We start from the raw sequence: 21980 nt of genomic DNA, 5'->3' as shown, positions 1-21980 counted from the left end.
TCTGTGGAGAGGAATTTTGGCCGGTGGATAACACACCATCATAAAATGCAGAGGTATTATTCATGTTTCATTGTGGCTGGTAGTCTAACACACATGCAGCAATATACATTTTTCCCTCTGCATCATCTCTGCATACATGAGCATTTCAGTTCCACTTTCACACCGTTCGATCACTGTGTGTATGAAATAGATTGAATTATTCAGACAAAGTGAAAGCCTGCTGTGAAAACTGTCTAGTTGTCAGTGTCAATAGGGAGGGAGCATATTCAGCGGGGGAATCGACCGGTGATCCCGTGGGGATAAAGCCGCACAGAACGTGATATAACATTTACAGAGAGGAAGCATGACTGTAGTATTGCTCAGTTTTGCATTAGCAGTGTGCTACTGTCCTGGGTTTAAAGAAGAGAGATGCTGTTTTTGAATAAATGTGGAACTCTGGGTATTGTGTCCCTAGATCCCTGAAGTGTTTCCGAACCGCAGCTGCACTAAAAAATTTAAGCATTTTCAAAAATGAACACAACGTGGTATCTTTTGGAAATGACTCTTGTATGATCCTATCATTTCTTTTTTTACATTTTAGACTTAAAATGAATTCATTTAGGGGTAAGGAAACCATCTGGGCATGTACAGTATATATGTATGCATATTAGACAAAACTGATTATTTTTCCAGTGAGAAAGCAGTTAAATTATGCAATTAATTTATAGAGGTTTTGTTTTTATTACAGTGCTATAAATACAAATTCTTATTTTGCATGTCTGAAATGTTAGTCAGATTTTAACACGTTATTGCTCTCACAACAAATAAATATTGGGTCAGTTACATAGAAAATAGCTAATATAAAAAATCATATTTGTTAATAATAACAAGGACCCTCAGTCTCTGGGATTGAGCCCATTAAACAAATCAGCAACATTTCCTGAGGCTTCACCTCTCCTTGTCCTCTTGCCTGACTGACCTTTTCTGACTTAATGTTCTTTTTCGTACCTCTCATTGTAGGAAACAAGATGGGAGTGACCCCCGAATTTCTGCAACACTAGAGCCCCAGCTGTTCCAGCCTACACTCCCATACACCAGCTCCCCATTCCACAAGGTAGGAGGAGACCTTGGGGGGTTACACTTTGACCCCTGACCTTATCTGATGGACCTCTGTGTGACCCTTCCCTCTGTGATCTCTGTTTGTCATGTTGTCTCCACACCTGCCTCTGTCTGGATACACTTTCTCGGTGTTCAGTCAGTTTTAATCACCCTGACTTTGTGGGTGCAGCTTTGATTTTGTATTCTTATCTTCTTTTGTTTAACTTGTTAAATTAGACTGTACAAAGCTTTGTGTCTTGGATGATAGTGTTCGCCTGATTTAATCAAAACAGATTTATTTTTAGCATAAATTGTCAGCTTCATGACGACAATTTCTCTATCCAAGCCTCACAAGTCCTGTTTCATAAAAGAAAACAAAATACAGCCTGTCTGAGCAATTGTCAAACTTCTTCACTCCCACCGTCATGGAGGATGTGTCATCAAATTGGAAACTCAGAAATGTTTAACCACTCTTGTTGTGACTTTTTTAAAATTGTTATTAAGATGACCTAGTTTAACTTCTAGAATAGTTTAAAATAATCAACACTTTTTGCATTTTTTTTTTATAATGGTGAACCCAAAATCATCCAATTCCTGTTCTTTCAAAGTAGCTTATGGTCATACCCTGACCTTATTTGGATTTCCTGCAAAAAGGTGTCAAAGTTCACTTTAACAAACCATGTTTTAAACATTTAAGAATCATCTTAGCTTTGATTTGTTTACTTCCTCATAATGTTGTCTTTCCTCATCAAATCATACGAGGAAAGACAACATTTTGGTGATAGTAGATGCCCAATATAAGGGGCAGAATGTGAGGCAATAATTTCAATACGTCTATTCAGATTGTCACGATATACATCTTATCCATTTGGCTGTCAGAATCTTCATGCCCACCTTTTGGTTTGTCTTTATCATTGTAATAAGCCACAGGGATATTTTGGGAACTGTACAAAGCTGAGCTTGGCGATGATTAAAAGTGAATACGATCTCACTCAGGTCAGACTGTTTTCAAAAGGTCCCTCACTCTGTGGATGGGGCTTACCTTTCTCCCAATCTGACTTGATCTGACTAGAGCAGCGGGAGTGGGAAGAGAAAGGGATTAAAGAGGAATTTGTTCGGATGGGTTGTTCATAAGTCACTCCTGATCTCTGCAGCACACACCATCTGTAGGTGCCTCAAGTTACAATTAGTCAGCCGTGAGGAGAGCATTCTTGAGACTTCTGTTTGTCTACAGATTACATGAAACGGAAGCAAAATACAGTCCCGATGACTGTATGCAAAGCTTGGCTCATAATATTTCTCCCATTTGTCTTCACTGAAGGAGAAACAGCAGATTTGGTCTTAAATTTGGCAGAAAATAAACACGTTTCCATACACTCAAGGTTGTCAGCAGTTAAAATGCAGTTCTATTTAACATTTGATGCTTAGTGTGATGTCCTGTGGTATTATAAGGCCTTAGTGTGGCAAGGCTCAGAGGGGAGTATCACTTTAATCAGAGCCCTGCAAAAACCAGGCCAATCTGCAATTAACCCGACCGGGTCTTTTGGTCACTGCCGGATGAAGTACATTTACAAGGGCTGAACTTAAGTCCAAGTTAGGCTACTTCATACTCCACTACATTTTTGAAATCAATGATGTACTTTATATTTATTTAGCACAATATTTACTTCAAAGTGAAGCATCGCTACTTATAATTCAGTGAGATCATAGCTATATCTCCATATCTGGCTACTTACACTTCTTTACTTTACATAATTAACATTTTGATTGCAGGATTTTTTACTTAACTACACCGCGGTGCTATTTTTACTTACAAATAGAGAATACAGAGATCACCCATCTTTGGCTATAAACTGTTATATTTGACCTTTATGCTGTACACCTCTGAAAGATACCAGCATTACACATTCAAAATAGTCATCTTTTTTCAGTGCTTCACAGTTACAGATCACAAGTAATTAACAATGAATGTATCACAATACAAGACCTCTGATGCTAGTAACACTGTTCTTAAAACAACACACTTAGGGCGAAAGCTTCAGGATACACACACATACACACACTGTCCAGTGCTCGTGGACAGTGTTGCCTCTTCATATATATTTAAGTGTTACCCCAAGTTACACCAATCAGCCTATTAGCCTCGTATGAACGTGTAATAACTTAAAGCCGAACTGAGAAACAAAAGTCACTTACAGTACATCAAAGAAAAAGGCAAACATATATATTTTGTGAGCCCTTATCCTTCTGATATTCTTCAGTCTTGTGGAGCTGGTCCAAGTTATAATTAGCTCTGTGAGGATTCACATAGGAGAGAGGAGAGTAAGTCTTGGACATTTAATTTGCCTCTTGTTATAATGACAAGCCTATTAGCTCTCATAATGAAAGCACTTACACCTGCACTGTCGCTAACCAGGCTTCCCCTCCACTCTGGTCAACGTTGTTGCTGTTCAAATGAGATGTCTTAATTTAGCTGTGTCTCAACTTCGTTTCTAATGCAGTTTGCATGTTTATTTAAATTCATTTTAAGAGTTTTGTTTCCTTTACAACAACTCTTTAACTTTACAGTGTACACAGATAATGATGGTTTCTGTTTAACACATTGTTGTACATGTTAGTGCATCTAGTGGAGTGGGTCTGCTGTGAACAGGAGATTGTTTGAGGACATGTCTGTGGGAGTAGAAGAGACTCTTCTTCTTACCACCTGTCAGCCTGAATAAAGATAGTGGCAGTGATAAAGACAGACGTGGAAGATATGTGTTTTGGATTTATTCCAGCAATGCTGCACAGTGACAAAGAGGGCTGAGCTAAGGACAAGACACCTACTGTCAGTCAGAAGATTACTGGTTGACACTTCAAGCAGCAGCAGAAGCAGCAGCAGCAGCACCAGCAGTTGTCTTTGCATGCAACATGAGACATACACCTGCTGATAGTGTTGTATGTTTGAGCACACACTGAGACGGACTGTGGATCTTGTCTTCGACTTTGTCTGAGCCGTCTCTTTGTCAGTCATGGCTACAGTCAGCAGGGATGCTACCTTGGATGTCGCAGTGGGAAACTCTCGACTGTCCACTATCTGACAAAGGCACAGCAGTCGGAAAGAGAGTTTAATTCAAAGCTGTTGAAGTCTAGAAACATCATTTGGAGCTGCAGGACACCAGTCTGAGAAATGGCTAATAGTCATGAAACCCAATTCAATGCTCTATTGGTGACAAAGACACACTGGAAAAAACCCGGAAATGTGAGTATATTTACTTCACAAACATGCAGGATGAAATCATCTAGATAGGACTCTATATAAGGAATCAGTCAATCTTTTCACCAGAGGCTTGAACAACAGCCCCTCTAAGAGAAATGCAAATGCAGAACCTGACAGTTCATGATGTCACAGTTTTTAAAATGAATACACTTTTATCTGGGAACATTTCTACTTCTATTATCTGGTGTCTCTTGTTTTGGGCTGTATGTCATGACATATTGTTTTATGGCTAAAGCTGTCCAAAGGAAATATGGTTCTTATCTTCTGTTGTCGTAGTCTCTGGTTAATGCTGTCGGAGCTGGGTTTATTTACTTTCAGGGTTTGTGGCTGACTATTGTTTGCACATGGTGGAGGACTTTACTCATACTCATACTGAGAGCCACGACAAGATTGCTCTGCACACATACTGTTTGACTTTGTCAGGCTTTACTGGCTGAGCCTTACAGCTGTCACTTTATTACTCCAGACGTTTCCATGGACTGTTGAAATGTACCATTTTCTGCACAGTCGTCATGCTCAACTGATGTGCGCCAGTGTTGTGCATGAAAGTTTTTACCGACTTTAAACTAGCAGCTGTGGTCGGGATCAAAAGAAGTAGCGAGTGTGCACACATGGCTGTGTAATGTGGGACAAACCACAAGGGAGAGGCATGCTCAGGTAATATGGTAATTAAATTAATAAATAGTTAAGTGTGTCTCTCTCAATGACAAAGGCGTTGCAAAACCAACTTTACATAACCTACTGTTGTGTAAAGTGATGAGAGAAAAGATTTCCTGAATGACGATGTTTGATATTTGATAAATCACTTGACCTGTCATGAATTTTATTAATTTTTTATGAATTGCTGATAAACATGAACTTGAACAGATGTTTCCGATACAAACTCCTTCTGTTTGGGGTCAGAGATTCAGCTTAATTACAATGTATTTTCATGTTTTCTATATCTATAAGGAATGCTGAGTACTTTTTATGCAGCTCTATCATTCCAAAATCCCAATTACGTCTATTAGGATTCCTGTCTTTGTTTTGAACCTTGTTCACGGAGTTAGATCTCTGTGGGGACTTAAAACCCCAAGCAAGTAACGTCACTATAACAATCAGCACATTTCTTTGTGTGTTATCACATGGAATATTTATAACTCATTATGATATATTTCCCTATTTGCTGTAAAAACATTGTTATGACATGTTACAGCCCAGTTTGTGAGAAAGGGAACAGTTTCCATTTTAATATTTGTATACATATTTGGACACGTTGGGGTCAGAATAAAAAATGAACACATCAATTATTTTTGTATTATTTTACAGCCATGGGATTTGTTGAACCTTAGCAATCAGACTGACTGCAGTAAAAAATAAATGGCCGTCAGCACACACAACGAAGAAACTCAAAACATTTCATCTCACTCCCCTCTCTCCAGACCCCAGATTTATTTGAAATGATTGAAAAGATGCAGGTAAGATGACGCGTTGATCTCCGTATGTCGTCTCGGTTTTTCTCCGCTGTACTCACCAAGCAACTAACCAGCGAGTGTGTCTCTTCCTAATCTTGCAGCACTTTGGCCTTCTCCTCGGCTGCAACACTTGTGTACATGAGAAGCAAATCGAGTCAGCTGGTTTCTGAGGATATTTGTCAGAACACTATATGTGTTTCTCAGCATCCTGTTTGTAAGAATGGCTGACAGCGCTGTAAGCTTAATTTCTCCTTTCTCCTGACACCTCTGAACGGGTGTTCATTTGAACCATGTGATCCCAATGGTTTTATAATAGATGTGTATTTATTTATAGTCATACATGTTTAGTGAATGTGTAGCAATTCAGTGCGTCAGTCCACATGTCATTCTTTACCAAAACATTTTTTATAATGGGTTTCGTAATAGCTTTTTGCACCCACATCTTTCATACCTGGTAGTGTCTGTTGAGATAACAACATATTTCATAAAGAAATATCCCTCTTCAGCAGGGTGTTTGATGCAGTGCTGTGTTTTTTCCACAGTCAGAAAACATATTGTTGTGATGTATTGTCTTCTGTGAAGCCAGGCGCCCTGATTTAGTATCACTGCAACTCTTTTTTCTTTCCCACGTTGTTACTCTCTTTCACACGTACACACCTACACGCTCCAGTGGGTGTTTCAAAGTAAGAGTGTCACTTAGCTCAGCATCTTTTTAATCCATCGGGTCTTATTACCACACTTCCTCTTTTTGCTAACAGACGTTTCAGACTCTCCCAAATGCCTGCTCCTAATCATCCTTTAATTATCCTTCCCAATCTCTCTGCTTTCTGTGTGTGTAATGTAACTCTCTGTGTATCGTTCCATCTGTTCCTCTCTGAGTTTGCTTGGTTGCCTGCTGCGTATAACCCTTGGGAAAACTGTGTCATTATGTAATCAGGATGATAATTTTTTTTGGTTCGTTTTTGTGGTATTGTAGTACATGATTATATAACTTGTTTTGTATGTCTAATCAACGGCAAGTGTTTGTATTTAGATATCTGTGAAGACTTAATGCAAAACCAGCCGCTGTGGTAGTGACTGAGCGTGACCCTTTTCTCTCTCTGGGTTTCTTATGTCACCCCCTCTTGTAGGGCAACAGGATGGATGAGCAGAGATGCACCTTTCCTCCCCCGCTCAAGGTACTGCTCTCCATTCAGAGACACGATATTATTCACATGATGCGGGCATTGTCTCACGGCCACTCCGCCATATCTTTCTCTGCTAGACAGGATGATTACTTCAGCAGACTGTAGCACGGTATTATTCATAATGCAGTGCAATGCTCTCAAGTCTTGCCATCATTGTTAAACCCCTATAGCTTTTAGAATCATATATCCTCTGATGCCATGCTCTGCAGACAGAAATTGTGAATTCTTTAGCAACAAAGAATTTGATCACTATGTTGTGCAAAACTCCTTTGGACTAACATTCATAGCAGTTATGCAATAACTCTGAACCAGTGGCCTCTGGGATTATACCGTTGTTATTTTTATTCTTTCATGAGGGAACAACGTTTTTTAAAATTTGTTTTTCAGACTGAGGAGGACTACATTCCATACCCCAGTGTCCATGAGGTAGGGTGATGATGTGCAGCAGGGGCACCTTTTTACCATTTGTGCTAGTTTATCACTGAAGCATGAGTTAACTTCCAAAAGTGTCCTAACATGACTTTCACATCAACACCCTTCTGCATTTTGTGGCAGGTGTTAGGCAGAAAAAGCCCCTTTCCTCTCATCCTGCTGCCTCAGTTTGGGGGTTACTGGATTGAAGGGACTAACCATGAGATGAGCGACCCAGAGACAGAACCGCCGCCGCCTCTGTCCCCGAACACCCGCACCAAGCTGGAGTGTAACACAACAGCTATGATCTACCGGAAACACTTCCTTGGCAAGGTCAGCCTCTTCGTCATGACACAGAGAGAGTTGCTTTTTAAAAAATGTTTCCTTTCTTTCTTTTCTTTTGCATATTGAAATAGCAAACAAATCAAATACAATGCAGCTTCTCACATCTGGAAATACAGCTGTGAAGCATACGGCTCCTACACACATTCGAGTGACCTCAGCAAGGCTATGTATGACATATAACATATAAAAAATATTCAGCCTTGTACATCCTCAACTTGTCCCGGCTTTGAGGACATTTTTCTTTTCAAGATTTCTTATTCAAAATACGTTACATAACAATCAACACACTTATCCGCACGCCATCACCTGCTGTTCTTTTAAATATAAAAATACAGCCAATTTGAATAATTACTGTAATGACATTGTGTTAGCTTTCATTATAATAGCATGGGGTTGTAATTATGACTTGACACAAAGGAAGTCAGAGCGAGAATGAAGGTGCTCATAATACAGTATACAACCACAAAAAGAAGATCCAAAAAGAGCCCTTTGTTTACTTCTATAACATTTGCACTTCTATTGGCTAGCTCTTCAACAAATTGTAAGTGATAGGCTAAAGGGTGGGACATCTTTAAGCGGTTGACCAATCACAACAGAGCCAGCCAGCTATCCAATCAGAGCAGACTGGGCAGTAATTGGCAGAATGAGAAAGATAAAGACCTTTTTGAACATTAAAGCATGAAAACATGTCACGGTAGAGGCACAAAATACAAACATGAACTTCAACGTAAGCATAACAGGGCCCCTTTAACACATTGCGCATATAGATTATTTATATGCAATATTAGTCAAGTCCAAAACAACATCTCAGGGACCAGACATTCTGAAATAAATCGAATACAGCCGAAAATACGACACAACTTCTTTAGTGAGTTGAGCAAAAAGCGTTAAATACAGACCCAGAAACATTTGACTTTTTTTTTTTTCTGACTTGGCTCATAGTTCATCCTTTGTATGATTCTAATGTTTGCAATTAAGCAATTAAACATAATGAACAGAACATCTAATAGCCTTGTTTATTTTGCAATTAAGTCAGCTATGCAAGTTTCTTAAAGGTGTGAACTAACACTACCTTTGAAGTGATATAACTGAATTCATACTCACATGGGCTGTCTTTATAACAGCTTCCTTCCTCATCAAATGAGCCTCATAACTATCTTAGAATATTTCATAGTCTTTGTGCTCATTATAGTAATGAAACGAAAAAGCGAATCCCAGTAGAATAAACCACTAACAGCGAGCACCCTCTCTGCAACTCATACACAGTTGCTAATGAAGATGCATAATGCTCTGCCACCTGTTCTTACACAAGTATAATATGAACAAATTTGATCTGCCTGTAGCAGAGCAACAGAAGAAGAAAAAGGGACTCAGATTTGAAGGATTTGGGTAATGATTGGAGTGCATACAACTGTGTGTGTGTCTGTTTATGACTAATACTAATGGCTGTATCCTTGTACTGTGCCCTCAGGAGCACTTTAATTACTATTCAGTGGACAGTGCCCTCGGACATCTGGTGTTCTCTGTAAAGTACGATGTGATTGGTGACCAGGAACATCTCCGTCTAATGCTCAGGTAATGCTCATTATGCAAACATAGCGGAGTTCCATGTTGCTGCATTTATGTGTTCTGCACATCATCATCTGAAGTAATTATAGGCTTAAACAAAATGTATGCACTTTAAAGATCAACAGGAAACGTATGCAGATTACTACGCTGTTTTCTAAATGTTCAATATTGACTGGATAAACACATCCTCCCATCACGGGTGTTTTCGTAAGAGTCATAAAGCAAGGGAGAGTGACAACAGCACTTATATGTCCACAGCAGAGTAACAGATAGACTATTTAGGCCAGGAAGTGGGTGGAGATGGAGGGAGAGAGGGGGAGAAGGCAAAGAGAGGCGAGGGTGAGAAAGTTTGACGTTTCATACCGGATCATCTCTTTCCCATCTGAAAGCTTCTGATCTGATCACATTTTATGGCTTTGAAACCACTGTAATTGTTTTATGCCTTCACCAGGAGCAAGTTGAAAACCTACCATGATGTGATTCCCATTTCCTGTCTCACAGAGTTTCCCAATGTGGTGCAAATGGCCAAGGTAAAAAGAACTGTTTATATTATGCTGGGATTGATTTGCTGTCTTGGCATCGACTGCACTCTAACGTTTGTTCCTCTTTTTATCAATCCAAGCTTGTCTGTGAAGACGTCAATGTGGACCGCTTTTTCCCTGTCCTTTATCCAAAAGTAAGATCTGGTTTGATTTTTATAGTTTCATCTGCTGTTTATGTCCTGTCCAGTCCCACGTATCTGATGATTTAAAGGATAGGAATGAAATGTTTCCTTTCTGTCCTAAACAAAGAAGTAATGTACGGGAAACGAAAGGAGGGAATTTCCCAATAAAATAATTTGAACCTAACTCAGACGGCTAAAGCTTCATGTCAGCTTTATATAAAATATTAAATAGAGGAAAAGGATTGTGGATTTTGTTAATCGCATACTCAGGGAAAAATGACAGCAAGCAAACTCTTCAGTATTCATATTAGCACCTGACTAGTGTTTTAAGACATTCCATAAAAACTGTGAACCTTTAATGTTTCTTGTTTTTTATTCATTTCAGGCTTCAAGACTTATTGTCACCTTTGACGAACATGTGATAAGCAACAATTTCAAATTTGGGGTCATTTATCAAAAGTTTGGACAGGTAAGCTGTAGCATTTTGATGTAAACATTTGTATTTGTATTCTACAATCGCTCTGTAACTGAGCATGAATCCTTTATATTAATTGAATTCAGTCTTTGAAAACTGAGAATGTACTATACATTGTTATTTTTAATTATAGCTTTTAGTTCAGTCCAGTAACTGTGGCTGTCATCAAGACTCCCTTTCATGTCCTGAGGCAATCCCAGCCCTCTTGTTTACTTTGTTGGGGTAAACAAGAGGGCTGGGATCTATTGAATCATTTTCCGAGGGCACTTGAATCGAGGCCTCAGTGTGTAGAGATCTTCACCAGTGATTCCTTGAAGCCTGCACTTGTTTAAATACACGGTTAAACACATTGTCAGTGAGCCAAGGGCCATCTCACAAAGGCAGTGAGGGCCCTCTGCTCATCCTTCCGGAGATTTTCTATACAGTAGGGTTACTAAGTGGAGAGAATGCATGATGGTTAATTAGGCACATAGAAAACAGGAAACACAACAGAAATAGGCAAGAGCAGCTTCCTCTCAGGTTTGTTTGTGTTGAAACAAGCTTTTGTTGTCACATCACTTGCTCTCAATAGATAATCAACTGTCCGTCACAGCTCATCATAAAGAAGAAGCTTTCCAAAAGCCCATCTTTAAACCCTCTGCCACACACACTGTTGTAATTGATCTGAAATGCAAATGCAGTGTGTTCGAATAAGAGAGCAAAAAACACCTTACATAAAATAGTCATTGCAATTTGTGGCACTCTAATATGCTAATCTTACCTCTCGTGATCAGTTTGAATTTTGCTTCTCAGAAATAAATGTTGTTTTGGCTCCATGCTAAGATTGTAATACAGTACACATCATCCCCGTCACTGCTGCTGAAACAATTATGTCCTCTGAGCCTCGATGTTTATGAGTTTGGTCTCTTTTACTGGTTCCAGACGACAGAGGAAGATGTGTTTAGCAACAGTGAAGAGAGTCCTGCCTTTGTAGAATTCCTGGAGTTTCTAGGAGAGAAAATTGAGCTGCACAACTTTAAAGGGTAAGGATCTAACGCAGGCTTAAAGGCACATTATATACTCTACTATACACTTCACAACATGGTGCCTACCGCAATTTACATTATATAATGCTCACGGCATGATGGTCATGGACATGGTAATGCAGCGATGGTGGAGAATATGTTGTTAGACATGCTTCTGTGTGCTTGCAGTTTCCGTGGGGGGTTAGACGTGACTCACGGGCAGACAGGCACCGAATCCATCTACTGCAACTACCGCAACAAAGAGGTCATGTTCCATGTGTCCACAAAGCTGCCCTACACAGATGGGGACACCCAGCAGGTACTGTAATACAATACCAGACTAACACACCTTTTATGATTTACTGCAAGCAGTCAGACAGGTTCCATCTGGCGATTATAGAGCCATGTTTTGCATACACATCCCTGTTTTGCTAAACACCTGCAGCATATATTAACAAAGACCCTGGTAGTAAAAAAAAAAAGACTTTAAATGGATGCTTTAGTGTTTGGACTTGTCAGCATCCCTCCTCCCTCACAGGTTTTAAAGCACCGAGTCCTCTTCCTTCTCGGCATCACATGTTCACGCTAACACTGATTAATTACCCGAAGCTCTAACACCATTTGCTAAACGTGTTTGTACAAACACAGATGAGGCAAGGTCTATAGATTCAGTTTCCCCAGTAGTAGTGGGTGTTGGGCATTGGCAGCTCCTTTGAGCCAATCAGGATTTGTTCAGGATGACTTCAGGAGAACAGCACCCCCTGGAGGTGTTTCGAGATGTTCATGCAGTCATGTGCCAGAAAGGGATAAGAAAGCGTGACGAGTGAGCAGGAGTTTTTCCCTCTTCTGTTTTAAAACAAGCTCTGTGTTGTTATAAATTATTCTTTGAGTTAGAATGGACTTTATTAACAACTGGAAAATGCCATGTGTCTTTTACTTATTATTTTCCCAATTCAATTCCAGGCAGCATAAAACCTGTCCTCATAATTATGTCTTTCTTTCTTCCTGTCTTGCATTCTTTATTGACCAATATTAAAATATATTAAAACAATTTCCATGTGTTTTGCAGTTGCAGAGAAAGCGGCACATAGGGAACGACATTGTGGCCATATTATTCCAAGACGAAAACACTCCGTTTGTTCCTGATATGATAGCCTCCAACTTTCTGCACGGCTACATTGTGGTCCAAGTGGTCAACCCCTGCTCCAACAATGTTCTCTACAAGGTGACTTATTCCCCACACCATTTTGATGATTTCACCTTCTAAGATGAATGTTTGATTACACTTCACCTTAATCTTAACTCTTAGGTGTCAGTGACAGCGCGGGATGATGTGCCTTTCTTCGGCCCGGCTCTACCGAACCCTGCTGTTTTTAAGAAAGTAAGAGAAAATAAAGCTTGTGATTTGAGCAGCTGCATCCCAGAACCAGTGCATTTTCCACCTCTTGTTTATCATTCAGTTTCAAACATGATGTCTCTTTGCTTTCCAGGGCCCTGAATTCCATGAATTCCTTTTTACTAAACTCATCAACGCAGAGTATGCCTGTTACAAAGCTGAGAAATTTGCCAAATTAGAGGTGAGTTGTTAAAAAGCCTTTTCAAACATTTCTGGCATCTTCAAAAAATGTATTTAACTTGCTTCTTTGTGTTGATGTGTATAAGGAGCGAACGAGGTCGGCCTTGTTAGAGACTCTTTACGAGGAGATCCATGTGAACAGCCAGGCCATGATGGGTGTCGGAGGAGACGACGACAAACTGGAAAACGGGAGTGCAGGAGGAGGGGGCTTCTTTGAGTCCTTTAAGGTAACTGTAGAGGCCGCAGCGAAGGCTGGAGCTTCAGACTGACAGCTTCCCTTTCTTCACTTTGTTATCATTTAAAATCTCCAACTTAACTTATGCAAGACTAAGATATGAAAACGATTATTTACAGAAAGCTTGAATTTTTCAGACTTATTGTTTGATATTTTACAAGTTAAGTCTGGAAACAGGGGGAAACAGATAGCCTAGCTCAACCATAATTGTTCTCTAGACAGTAATTGGGTTAATTAGCATCCCTGTTTCTAGTCTTTATGCTCAGCTCAGAAAAAAGCTGGCTTTAGCCTTACATCGTGGAGTGATTATAATACTCATCTAACTCACGGCAAGAAAGACAACTCCCAAAATGTCAAAATATACTTTTAACTGCATTGTAAGACTTGAAGATCATTGTTACTGCACAGGAAGCATACATAATTGGAATTATAGTATTACCATTAACCAGTGTTTGTACCAGCTTTCCAACGTTTCTTCTCTGGTGGTCTCGCTCTTTTCTTTCTGCAAAGTTGGGTCTGTGAGGGTCTATCAATTTCCTGAATCTCTATTCATTTCAATACAAACCTCTGCTGCTTCTACTTGCTGGAACACACCATTTCTGGCTTCCCAGCTTTTCTCCCTTATGCCTCCTTTCTGTTTTGTGCGGGTATTCTCTCTGCATGCTCAAGTGTTCAGTCACTAGTCCCTTATTGGTATGATTCTGCCATCTTTGTATGTAATAAAATATAAGCCAATGGGTAGATTTTCACCATCAGACACCTTCACCCTGTTCCATACCTTCAGAGAGATGCACTGGGCTTTTAAACCTCTTCGGGCTGTGTTTAAACTCAGTATGGTCAGTCATCTGTGAGCCACTTGGTCCTCCTTCCCCTCTCTTCTCTTACCACCTTTCTAACATAGTGACTCATCTGAACCCCCCTTCGGGCTTTAGAGCTTAGCACTGTTCTCTGTCGCTTCCTTGTCTGTGGGGATTAGCATCAGGCCGGCGCTCTCTGCCTGTAGCGGTCAGTGTTCAGGCAAAGCCCCAAGGCTCCTCTCGGCCCGTAGCGCCGCACAGCAATGCTGAAGGGGTCACAGTGGTCAGCGCCATCTGAATGTATCTCCTCCTCCTCCTCGTCTTTCTCCGTAGCGGGTGATCCGCAGCAGAAGCCAGTCTATGGATGCCATGGGTCTTACTTTCAAGAAGCCGCACACATTCTCCACTAGCTTCAGCAGCAGCTTTAACCACGAGCCCGCAGAGAGCCCCAAATTCCCAGGGATAGTAAGTACAGCCCCCCCTTCTCCTGGTACTGAGTGAGGCGAGTCTCGCTCCCTCTTCCTCCCCTCCAGCAGTTCTACTAGAGTTGATGCCCCCTACACCCTCACTTGCCTGCTGCACTAATTCCCACAGAAAAGAGCTCAAGTGGAGCATTTATGCCTGGGTCTTAAACTTGACTCTCACTTTGCAACGGTTGCACATTGTCTGCCACTACGAGATGGCCTGACTCATAGACTTGAATGCTTCTAGGACACAAGGTGAATTCCCCCCAGGGTGAAAGCTGCTTCCAGTACTCTCACGTGAATTCTGGTGTGTGTGTGTGTGTGTGTGTGTGTGTGTGTGTGTGTGTGTGTGTGTGTGTGTGTGTGTGTGTGTGTGTGTGTGTGTGTGTGTGTGTGTGTGTGTGTGTGTGTGTGTGTGTGTGTGTGTGTGTGTGTGTGTGTGCATGCCAGCTAATCTACTTATTTGTTATTATGAATTATATGCACAAATGATTGTTTACGACATCACTTTTTGCTTTATTTAAGTTCATATAATTTGCAATGCAAAATGTTACACTTTTTCCCACAGCTTTTATTTTTCAGTTAAAAGTTAATATTGTAGAATTTGAGGGGCTGAATGTATTCTTTTTTTTAATGAAACTTCTCTGATGATTTATAGAAGTAAAGAAATCTTTATATTTATAGATCAAAATTAGGATCGCCTTCAAAAATACCTAACCATCAATAACCAACATTTGATTTGAATGTATCTAACTCAAGCTTGCTTTTAACACATAACCCTGTCTTGCTGTGAATATATGTATAACATGTGTATGTCCTCTGCTGTTTTTAATCTCTTAATCTCCTCTTCATCATCCTTCCTGCAGGCATATGGCTCACATGACTGACTCATCACTTTTCTCTTCCATTCAGCTGCCTGTGTTGCACCCATGGAGCCGAAAACGTCCCTTTTTGCATTCTCCAATTAACATGTACACTGTATTTTGTTTATGACTGACTGCATGAATTCTCATATATATTTGTATTTACTCATGTTTTCTCTCCCCACCCCTTTTGTCATCTGTCCTCATCTCGTCTCTCTCTCTCTCGCTCTCTCTCTGTCTCTCCTCTTCCTTTGTTGCTCAGTCATTGCTTGTCCCAGGTAAAAGTCCCAGTAAATATGGACGTCGAGGCAGTGCCATAGGGATAGGAACAGTAGAAGAGGTTCATGTTTAATTCTAACTACTCTCTAACAACTCCTTTCTCCTCTTTGCTCCTTTCCTTTGTTTGCATGGCTCAACTGCATCGACACACTTTCCTGTCTGCATTTCAGCACTCTATTTGACATTCATTGTGTGTCACAGACGGGATGCAATTTCTCAACTTGTGATCAAACAAAAGCAAATATAGATATTTTCCTTCACATTTTACCACAATGTAATTAGCCCCTCCAATACAAATATTTGGGGATCTCATTTGACACTTTTATCTAGAAATCTTTCCGAGTAGTAAGAGTTAAGCAGCTCTGTCTTAAGACTGTAGCACATAGACAGTAAAGGTTATATTCAAATGGCCTACACTCCCTACTGACTAATAATGTAGACTTTCTTCCATTCTCCCTTTCCTATCTGCTTTATTGTATTATATATTCACCTTCTTTGGTCTTAGGACTATTCTGAATTTTAATTTCTGTATGTTTAGTTCTCGATTTCTATAAATATGATGAATATTATTTAGTTAATCACCCCCTTAAAGATATATTATAAAAATAACCCTCCCATGCTCTTTGAAGCCACATTGAGTTAAAAGGCTTTTTGAGATCTTATTCAAAGAGCTTTAAAAGGGAGATTGAATGAACAAAGCAGTCAGTGGGAAAGCATATTTAGTGGTAGGCCCTGGAGCCTTTAAACCCATCTTTCATCTATCGCATTAGTGTGCCCTGCACTGACTGAAAGTCTGGCACCAGGGCTTGACATTAAGCCATTAAGTGGGTATTTTACCTTTTTTTAATTCTAGTATAAACTCGAACAGATCAAAGGTACTCTTCAGCCTTTTTGTCCAAATTAGTACAATTAAAGTGAAATTTGAAATAATTCCCATCAGTATACTTAGAAATATCAGCCCTTGGGATACATTTAATATTAACCAATAGTATTCCAGATATTTTTTTGACAGTTTTTTCCTCTGTCCCTGCAGTCTTTGATAATACCGGGGAAAAGCCCGACCAGGAAAAAGTCCGGCCCCTTCAGCTCCAGGCGAAGTAGTGCCATCGGTATTGAAAACATTCAAGAGGCCCATGAGAAGAAGTGAGAAAATACTCCTGTGCAATGCTGCTATATACCTCCACACACATCTTACTGTGTGTCTAAAGCTTGTTCATAATCTACTTCCTCCTACTTCTTATCATTGCTTCTGCAGTTATTGATTTAATCTTATTGCTTTCCTGATCATTTCCCACATATGTCTTATTATCAAAAATAGAGAGATCTCCCTCAATACCCAGAAGACCCCTGATAGCGGTCACGTCTCTCAAGATCCCAAATCTGACAACTCGTCCAATCAGAGCTCCCCTGAGGCGCTCACAAACCCAAAGAACAGGTGTGTATTATCAGTTACAGCTGTATCACATGGTTATATTGATGTTAGATTTCACACCTTGTGTCATACCTGTATTTGTGGAACCAGCGGGCATTTCTCATACTGTGGCAGCATGTTGAATGACTGTGTCCTGTACATAAGATAAAATCAGGTTTGGCTGTGCTGGAGCGTGATAACCCAGGGTGTAGTTCTCTTCTCGGTGGCAGGGCCCCGTCCATCCCTGAGGGTCATGACCTCTCCCGCTCCTCCAGCAATGCTAGCAGCTTCGCCAGTGTGGTGGAGGAGAACGAGACAGAGGCCACAGAGGACTATGACACGGGCATGGTGAGTGATCTATTCAATCCTGTATGAAAACAAGACAAGTGCATACATCAGAACCAGAATCAGATTTCATACAGCGGCGGAGAAATGAACATTGTAACAGCAAATGGACAGTGGGGATAAAAGTCAAGATTCATGTAAAAATGTTTTACAAGTTATCAATTTGGTTACTTTATTAAAAATATCTTTTGATCATATTTGCTCAAAGTGTCACTAAATCATGACAGTATTTTACATTCAGATAATATGTGAAAATATCCACTTTTCTCCCTCCACACAGTGCTTGTTATGGCATTTGCAAGATTACAAAGCGCCTGAAGGAAAACAAACCAATCTGAGCCAAGGAGCTTCTAAAGCAGCCTCAATTGCTGGCCGTGAACAAGATTATTTGACTGCATTGCCAATTTCCCGTCCCAAATATTAAACAACATAATTTATTTAACAGTTTAGCTGGATATTTAGAACTGGCCCCCATGTTGAAGATAGTGGAGCCAAAACCAAGCACTAATCATTAGCTTCATTATCTGTCTCTTGCACTACTGGCAGGACATAGTGACAGTTTCAGCAGATATGTAAAAGAAAAATGTAATTTTCATAAATGTATTGTTTGCTGCGTCTCTCCAGGAGAGTCTGTCGTCTGCCGGGACGCCACACAAGCGAGACTCCTTGAACTACAGCACCTGGCTGGAGGACAGCGCCAGCAGCACCAGCACCACCAGCCGAGGCAACTCCCCAGGTGAGACAGGTGGGATGTTTGTAGGAGCAGGTCTAGCGTACTAAAAAAACGTTCAACACATAACAGTTTTAGGAGGTTTAAAAAACAAATCTCTGAATATGTATGGATAACTAATTATAAAATATGTGATAAACATGGATGAGTGATTCACTCCACTGTTGACCTATACTTCAGGTCCTAGTAAACCTGATCGAGGGAAGGGGACAGACGTCCGCATCAAACTGGAAAGACCACACGATCATCAATCCTCATCAGTGAGTGAACCCCACCCTGGATTGAACTGAAATATACACTTCTCTATTATCATCTTAAACTACCTTTATTGTTCTGCATGCGTTTTCGTTTTATGTGCAGTTGATATATCGTGATTGTTCTTTGTATTTTTATTGTTGTTTGTTCACTTTGTATGCAGAACTGTTAGCTCCATGCATTGGTTGTATCCTGGATCTCCATCTTCAGGTTAGACTTTCCTCGGAACCCTCTCATACTCTCACAGTCTCAATCGATGGATTTAAACTACTGACAGATGGACCACATACATGTTTGTTAGGCCTATATCGATAGCAACCCTAAAATTGCACGTGTACTATATATCTATATGTACAGTATATTATGCTTTTTTATTTTGTGCAACGGTTTTAAACATGATACTTGTCAATTTTACTTAGAATTAAATAAATCAGGGCATAAAGATGTGTTTTAGTTTTGGCAAATAACTAATTTTAGTCACTAATAGGACTTGTGCTATAAATAAATGCACTCTTAAGTTTTGACAATACATCTCTTTTGTTCCCAAAGCATTCCCATATGTCGCAATCCCTCTGGGAGGTTAGACAAATGCAGGCGTTCGCCATGTCTAATGATGAGAAGGATGAGGAAGATGAGAAGGAAGAGAGAAAGCAGGTGGAGCGTGGCCAGTCTGCTGCTCAGTGAGAGCCGGCATGAGGAATATCCAGAAACCTGGAGAACACTGGGAAGCATGCGTTTCGTTCCACTCTTTTCTTTGCCTGTTCACACATCTGTTGCCTAGGTATTTTTACCTTTTGTTTCAAAAGCGCACATTTATCTACAAATGTAATGGTCAAATTTGTAAAAAATGTCACTTTGGTTTAGTTGTTCTTGTTGAAGCCAAGGTGTGCTGGCTATACAGGGTAAATACGGTGCCATTGAGCTCTTTGTAGAAGCTGGAAGGACTTTTGCTGCAATACAGGGAAGATAATTGCCTGGATGGTTTTACCAAATCAACAAAGGTTTTAAATCAATAAATATCTCTACCAAATATTCAGCATCAAAGGTGGGTATTTTCTAACAAAACATCTAATGTGATATATTATGTTCTGTTGATGCTGTTAAATGTGATTATTTTCTGGGTAAAATCCAAATTGAAGGATTATGTAGCTGCTAAACTATTACCTTTACATGCCAGATTTCCAAAAGATTAGATATCAAACCTAAGAGTGAAGAGAGCAATGTATCATAGGTAACAGGAAATGGCCTTAAAGGGACAGTACAGCCCAAAATCAAAACAATCTCGATGGTTATGGTGTGAGTTGCCCAGTGTGGGAGATATTGGTCCTAGAGAAACTGCATATTGAATATACTGGAACAAGATTGCATTTGGCTTCTGTTGCTCAAGGCTTGAAAAAACCTAATGTCTCTTTGCAGAAATGTAATGTAACTAGCTCAGGAGGGCCTCTCGTCCACGAGGTGTTGCACGCTTGCTTCTGCGCTGTGATTAGATAGAAAAATAGTAGTTCTTACATGAAACATTGCACAATGTCTGTGGATAATCTTGAGAAACCAGGTAATAATTTCAGAAAAGAGGCATTACTGTTGTTTTTTTAATGTATTTTTGCCACTTAAAGCAATGTTTAAATAAGTTCCATTATATTGGAGAGAAGCCAGTCATACCGACAATAAATATCCCCAACAATGAAGGATGGCTCTGTGTGTTATAACAAAAACATGTTTTTAATTTTGGAAATGAGTTGTCTCTTTAAGAAGACAATTTCTTCATCACTCACATGCATTTTACCTCACTTCTTTGACTCATGTGTCCTGCGACGAAAATGGGATTGCAGGATTAGTTTAGAAATTGTGTCGCAATGCAGATATACTTCAGCGCTGTCCGTATTGTCTTTAGATATATGGATACTGCCATCAATCACCGATCTAACTGCTTTGTCTCTCTTGTTTGTTGGAGAGAAGCCCAATCTCTACATTTATGTTCTGTTTTTCTCTCTAATGTCTGTCCTTATGTATCAATTAGGTTCCTGTTGAAGTGGCATTTATAGCATACATCTGTCACACTGTACCTCTATGGTGAATATGTCTAGCATTCTGCCATATGCTTGTACTGTGTGTGTGTGTGTGTGTGTGTGTGTGTTGCCTTGTAGTGAATTATAATGTTGTCATCTGTAAAGTCTATTCCAAGAGTCAGATCTCGTTCACTGCAGTAACCTTTCAATGCAATTATAAAAAGATAGTGAATATTTATTTGCTTAAAGTGAGAAAATAACTCTAAATACAACTACTGATTTTGTAAATAGATAATTGGTTGGAGTGTATAGTATAAAATGTAAAGGCCATCGATTAAAATAGGATTGACCAACATCCTTGAAATCACTGCCAAGTTAAAAATTGCTGTTTTATTTCATGTACATTTACTTTTAAATATTATTTTGCAAAGAGTTTTATAGAAGAGAAATATTTAAGAAAATATTCAGACTGTTGTGTAAAAGGGAAATCTCACAGCACATTCTGCTGATCATTTCAGTTGCCTTATCATCACAAACTGATGGTGTAATTATAATGAACGAAATAGTTAATAGCCAGCAGGATTTACAATGAAATGAATGTGTTGTTGTTGTTGTTGCTATTTTTGTTGTTGTTGTTTTTATTGTAAATAAATGCCCTGAGAATTTTAAAGTCTTTTGAATCCTTACTTTTTTCACCCTGCGTCCGCCACTCAAATACCAACCAACTGTTGATGTTCCACTTCCCACCATCTTAATGAAAGCTCAGAGAAAAAGCCCCATGAATAAATGATTTGATGTGGCTGCCCATAAGTATGTAAAACTAGAGCAATCTAAAAGTGGAGGCTTCCCTTTTTATACAACTGTGCCACATGGAAGAATGAAATATATTTAAATGAATCAAAGGGAAATAAAACTCAATTATGACTGAAATGGGCTTTCCAAATGTATCTGCACACAAAAGTGGATTGTAAAATGTTTATGGAACTTCATAGATTAAATGCAATTTTACTCTGTCCTGAACATTTGGGACTTTTCTGTTTTTATGCAAAGAATTGCTTGAATATGTGCACATTTTTTCATTCTACGAGTCAATTAAAAAAGGTCAGACTACAAAGTGAAGGTCAGATTGTTTTTGTGTAAACAGCAGTAGCTTGCTGCATTGTAAGAGAGTGTGCTGCAAAACCCCTGGGGCATGCTGGGTTTTTCTTAGGCTATAGCAGCAGACGTTTCAAATACGGTCTAAAATACAAAACACATACCATGAATGTGAATGAATTTAGTCCTTTTGATAGAATGAAATGTGATATATATTCCCAAAATGTATTTCACTTTACAGATGCATTTAAGATGCAGTAAACCTAAATGATGTAAACTCTTATGTCATAGCTGTATGTTGCTTAAAATGGCTATGCTCCACACCCACTTTATTCAGTTGACCAATGAAGAAAAAGTATTTTCTGTCTCATCGATTGCCTGCAGGTCTACGTTTTTTTTTGTTCAACAAATACTACAATTGAAGAGGTTAATACATTTTAGGTTTACAGTAAGTCACAAAAATAAGTTTGCTCCGA

The 21980-nt window shown here is 39.6% G+C and overlaps 1 protein-coding gene across 21 annotated transcripts in view; it reads left to right on the top strand.

Moving 5' to 3' along the window:
• The window catches only part of LOC134864186 (rap1 GTPase-activating protein 1-like), a 41246-nt gene extending 20167 nt beyond the window's left edge, over positions 1-21079 (top strand). For 3 of the 21 annotated variants that reach the window (XM_063882988.1, XM_063883012.1, XM_063883071.1), the window contains 24 exons: positions 1000-1093; positions 5758-5793; positions 6921-6968; positions 7365-7403; positions 7533-7721; positions 9205-9308; positions 9754-9832; positions 9925-9978; positions 10352-10435; positions 11363-11463; positions 11635-11764; positions 12515-12670; positions 12755-12826; positions 12936-13022; positions 13108-13248; positions 14387-14518; positions 15643-15720; positions 16693-16802; positions 16978-17094; positions 17283-17418; positions 18040-18160; positions 18326-18405; positions 18564-18610; positions 18950-21079. In XM_063882988.1, coding sequence (XP_063739058.1) covers positions 1000-1093; positions 5758-5793; positions 6921-6968; positions 7365-7403; positions 7533-7721; positions 9205-9308; positions 9754-9832; positions 9925-9978; positions 10352-10435; positions 11363-11463; positions 11635-11764; positions 12515-12670; positions 12755-12826; positions 12936-13022; positions 13108-13248; positions 14387-14518; positions 15643-15720; positions 16693-16802; positions 16978-17094; positions 17283-17418; positions 18040-18160; positions 18326-18405; positions 18564-18572 — 2197 coding nt within the window. In that variant the 3' untranslated portion in view covers positions 18573-18610; positions 18950-21079. Of the gene's footprint in view, positions 1-999; positions 1094-2848; positions 4319-4360; positions 4994-5644; positions 5794-5891; positions 6026-6920; positions 6969-7364; positions 7404-7532; positions 7722-9204; positions 9309-9753; positions 9833-9924; positions 9979-10351; positions 10436-11362; positions 11464-11634; positions 11765-12514; positions 12671-12754; positions 12827-12935; positions 13023-13107; positions 13249-14386; positions 14519-15429; positions 15721-16692; positions 16803-16977; positions 17095-17235; positions 17419-18039; positions 18161-18325; positions 18406-18563; positions 18611-18949 lie in introns of those variants that run through there. The other 18 variants (XM_063883018.1, XM_063883025.1, XM_063883111.1 and 15 more) reach the window with 16 other exon arrangements.
• Positions 21080-21980: the final 901 nt, after the last annotated feature.

Source organism: Eleginops maclovinus, chromosome 1 (assembly GCF_036324505.1).
Source record: "Eleginops maclovinus isolate JMC-PN-2008 ecotype Puerto Natales chromosome 1, JC_Emac_rtc_rv5, whole genome shotgun sequence".
Lineage (NCBI taxonomy): Eukaryota > Metazoa > Chordata > Actinopteri > Perciformes > Eleginopidae > Eleginops > Eleginops maclovinus.
This window is presented reverse-complemented; position numbering and strand designations above follow the sequence as displayed.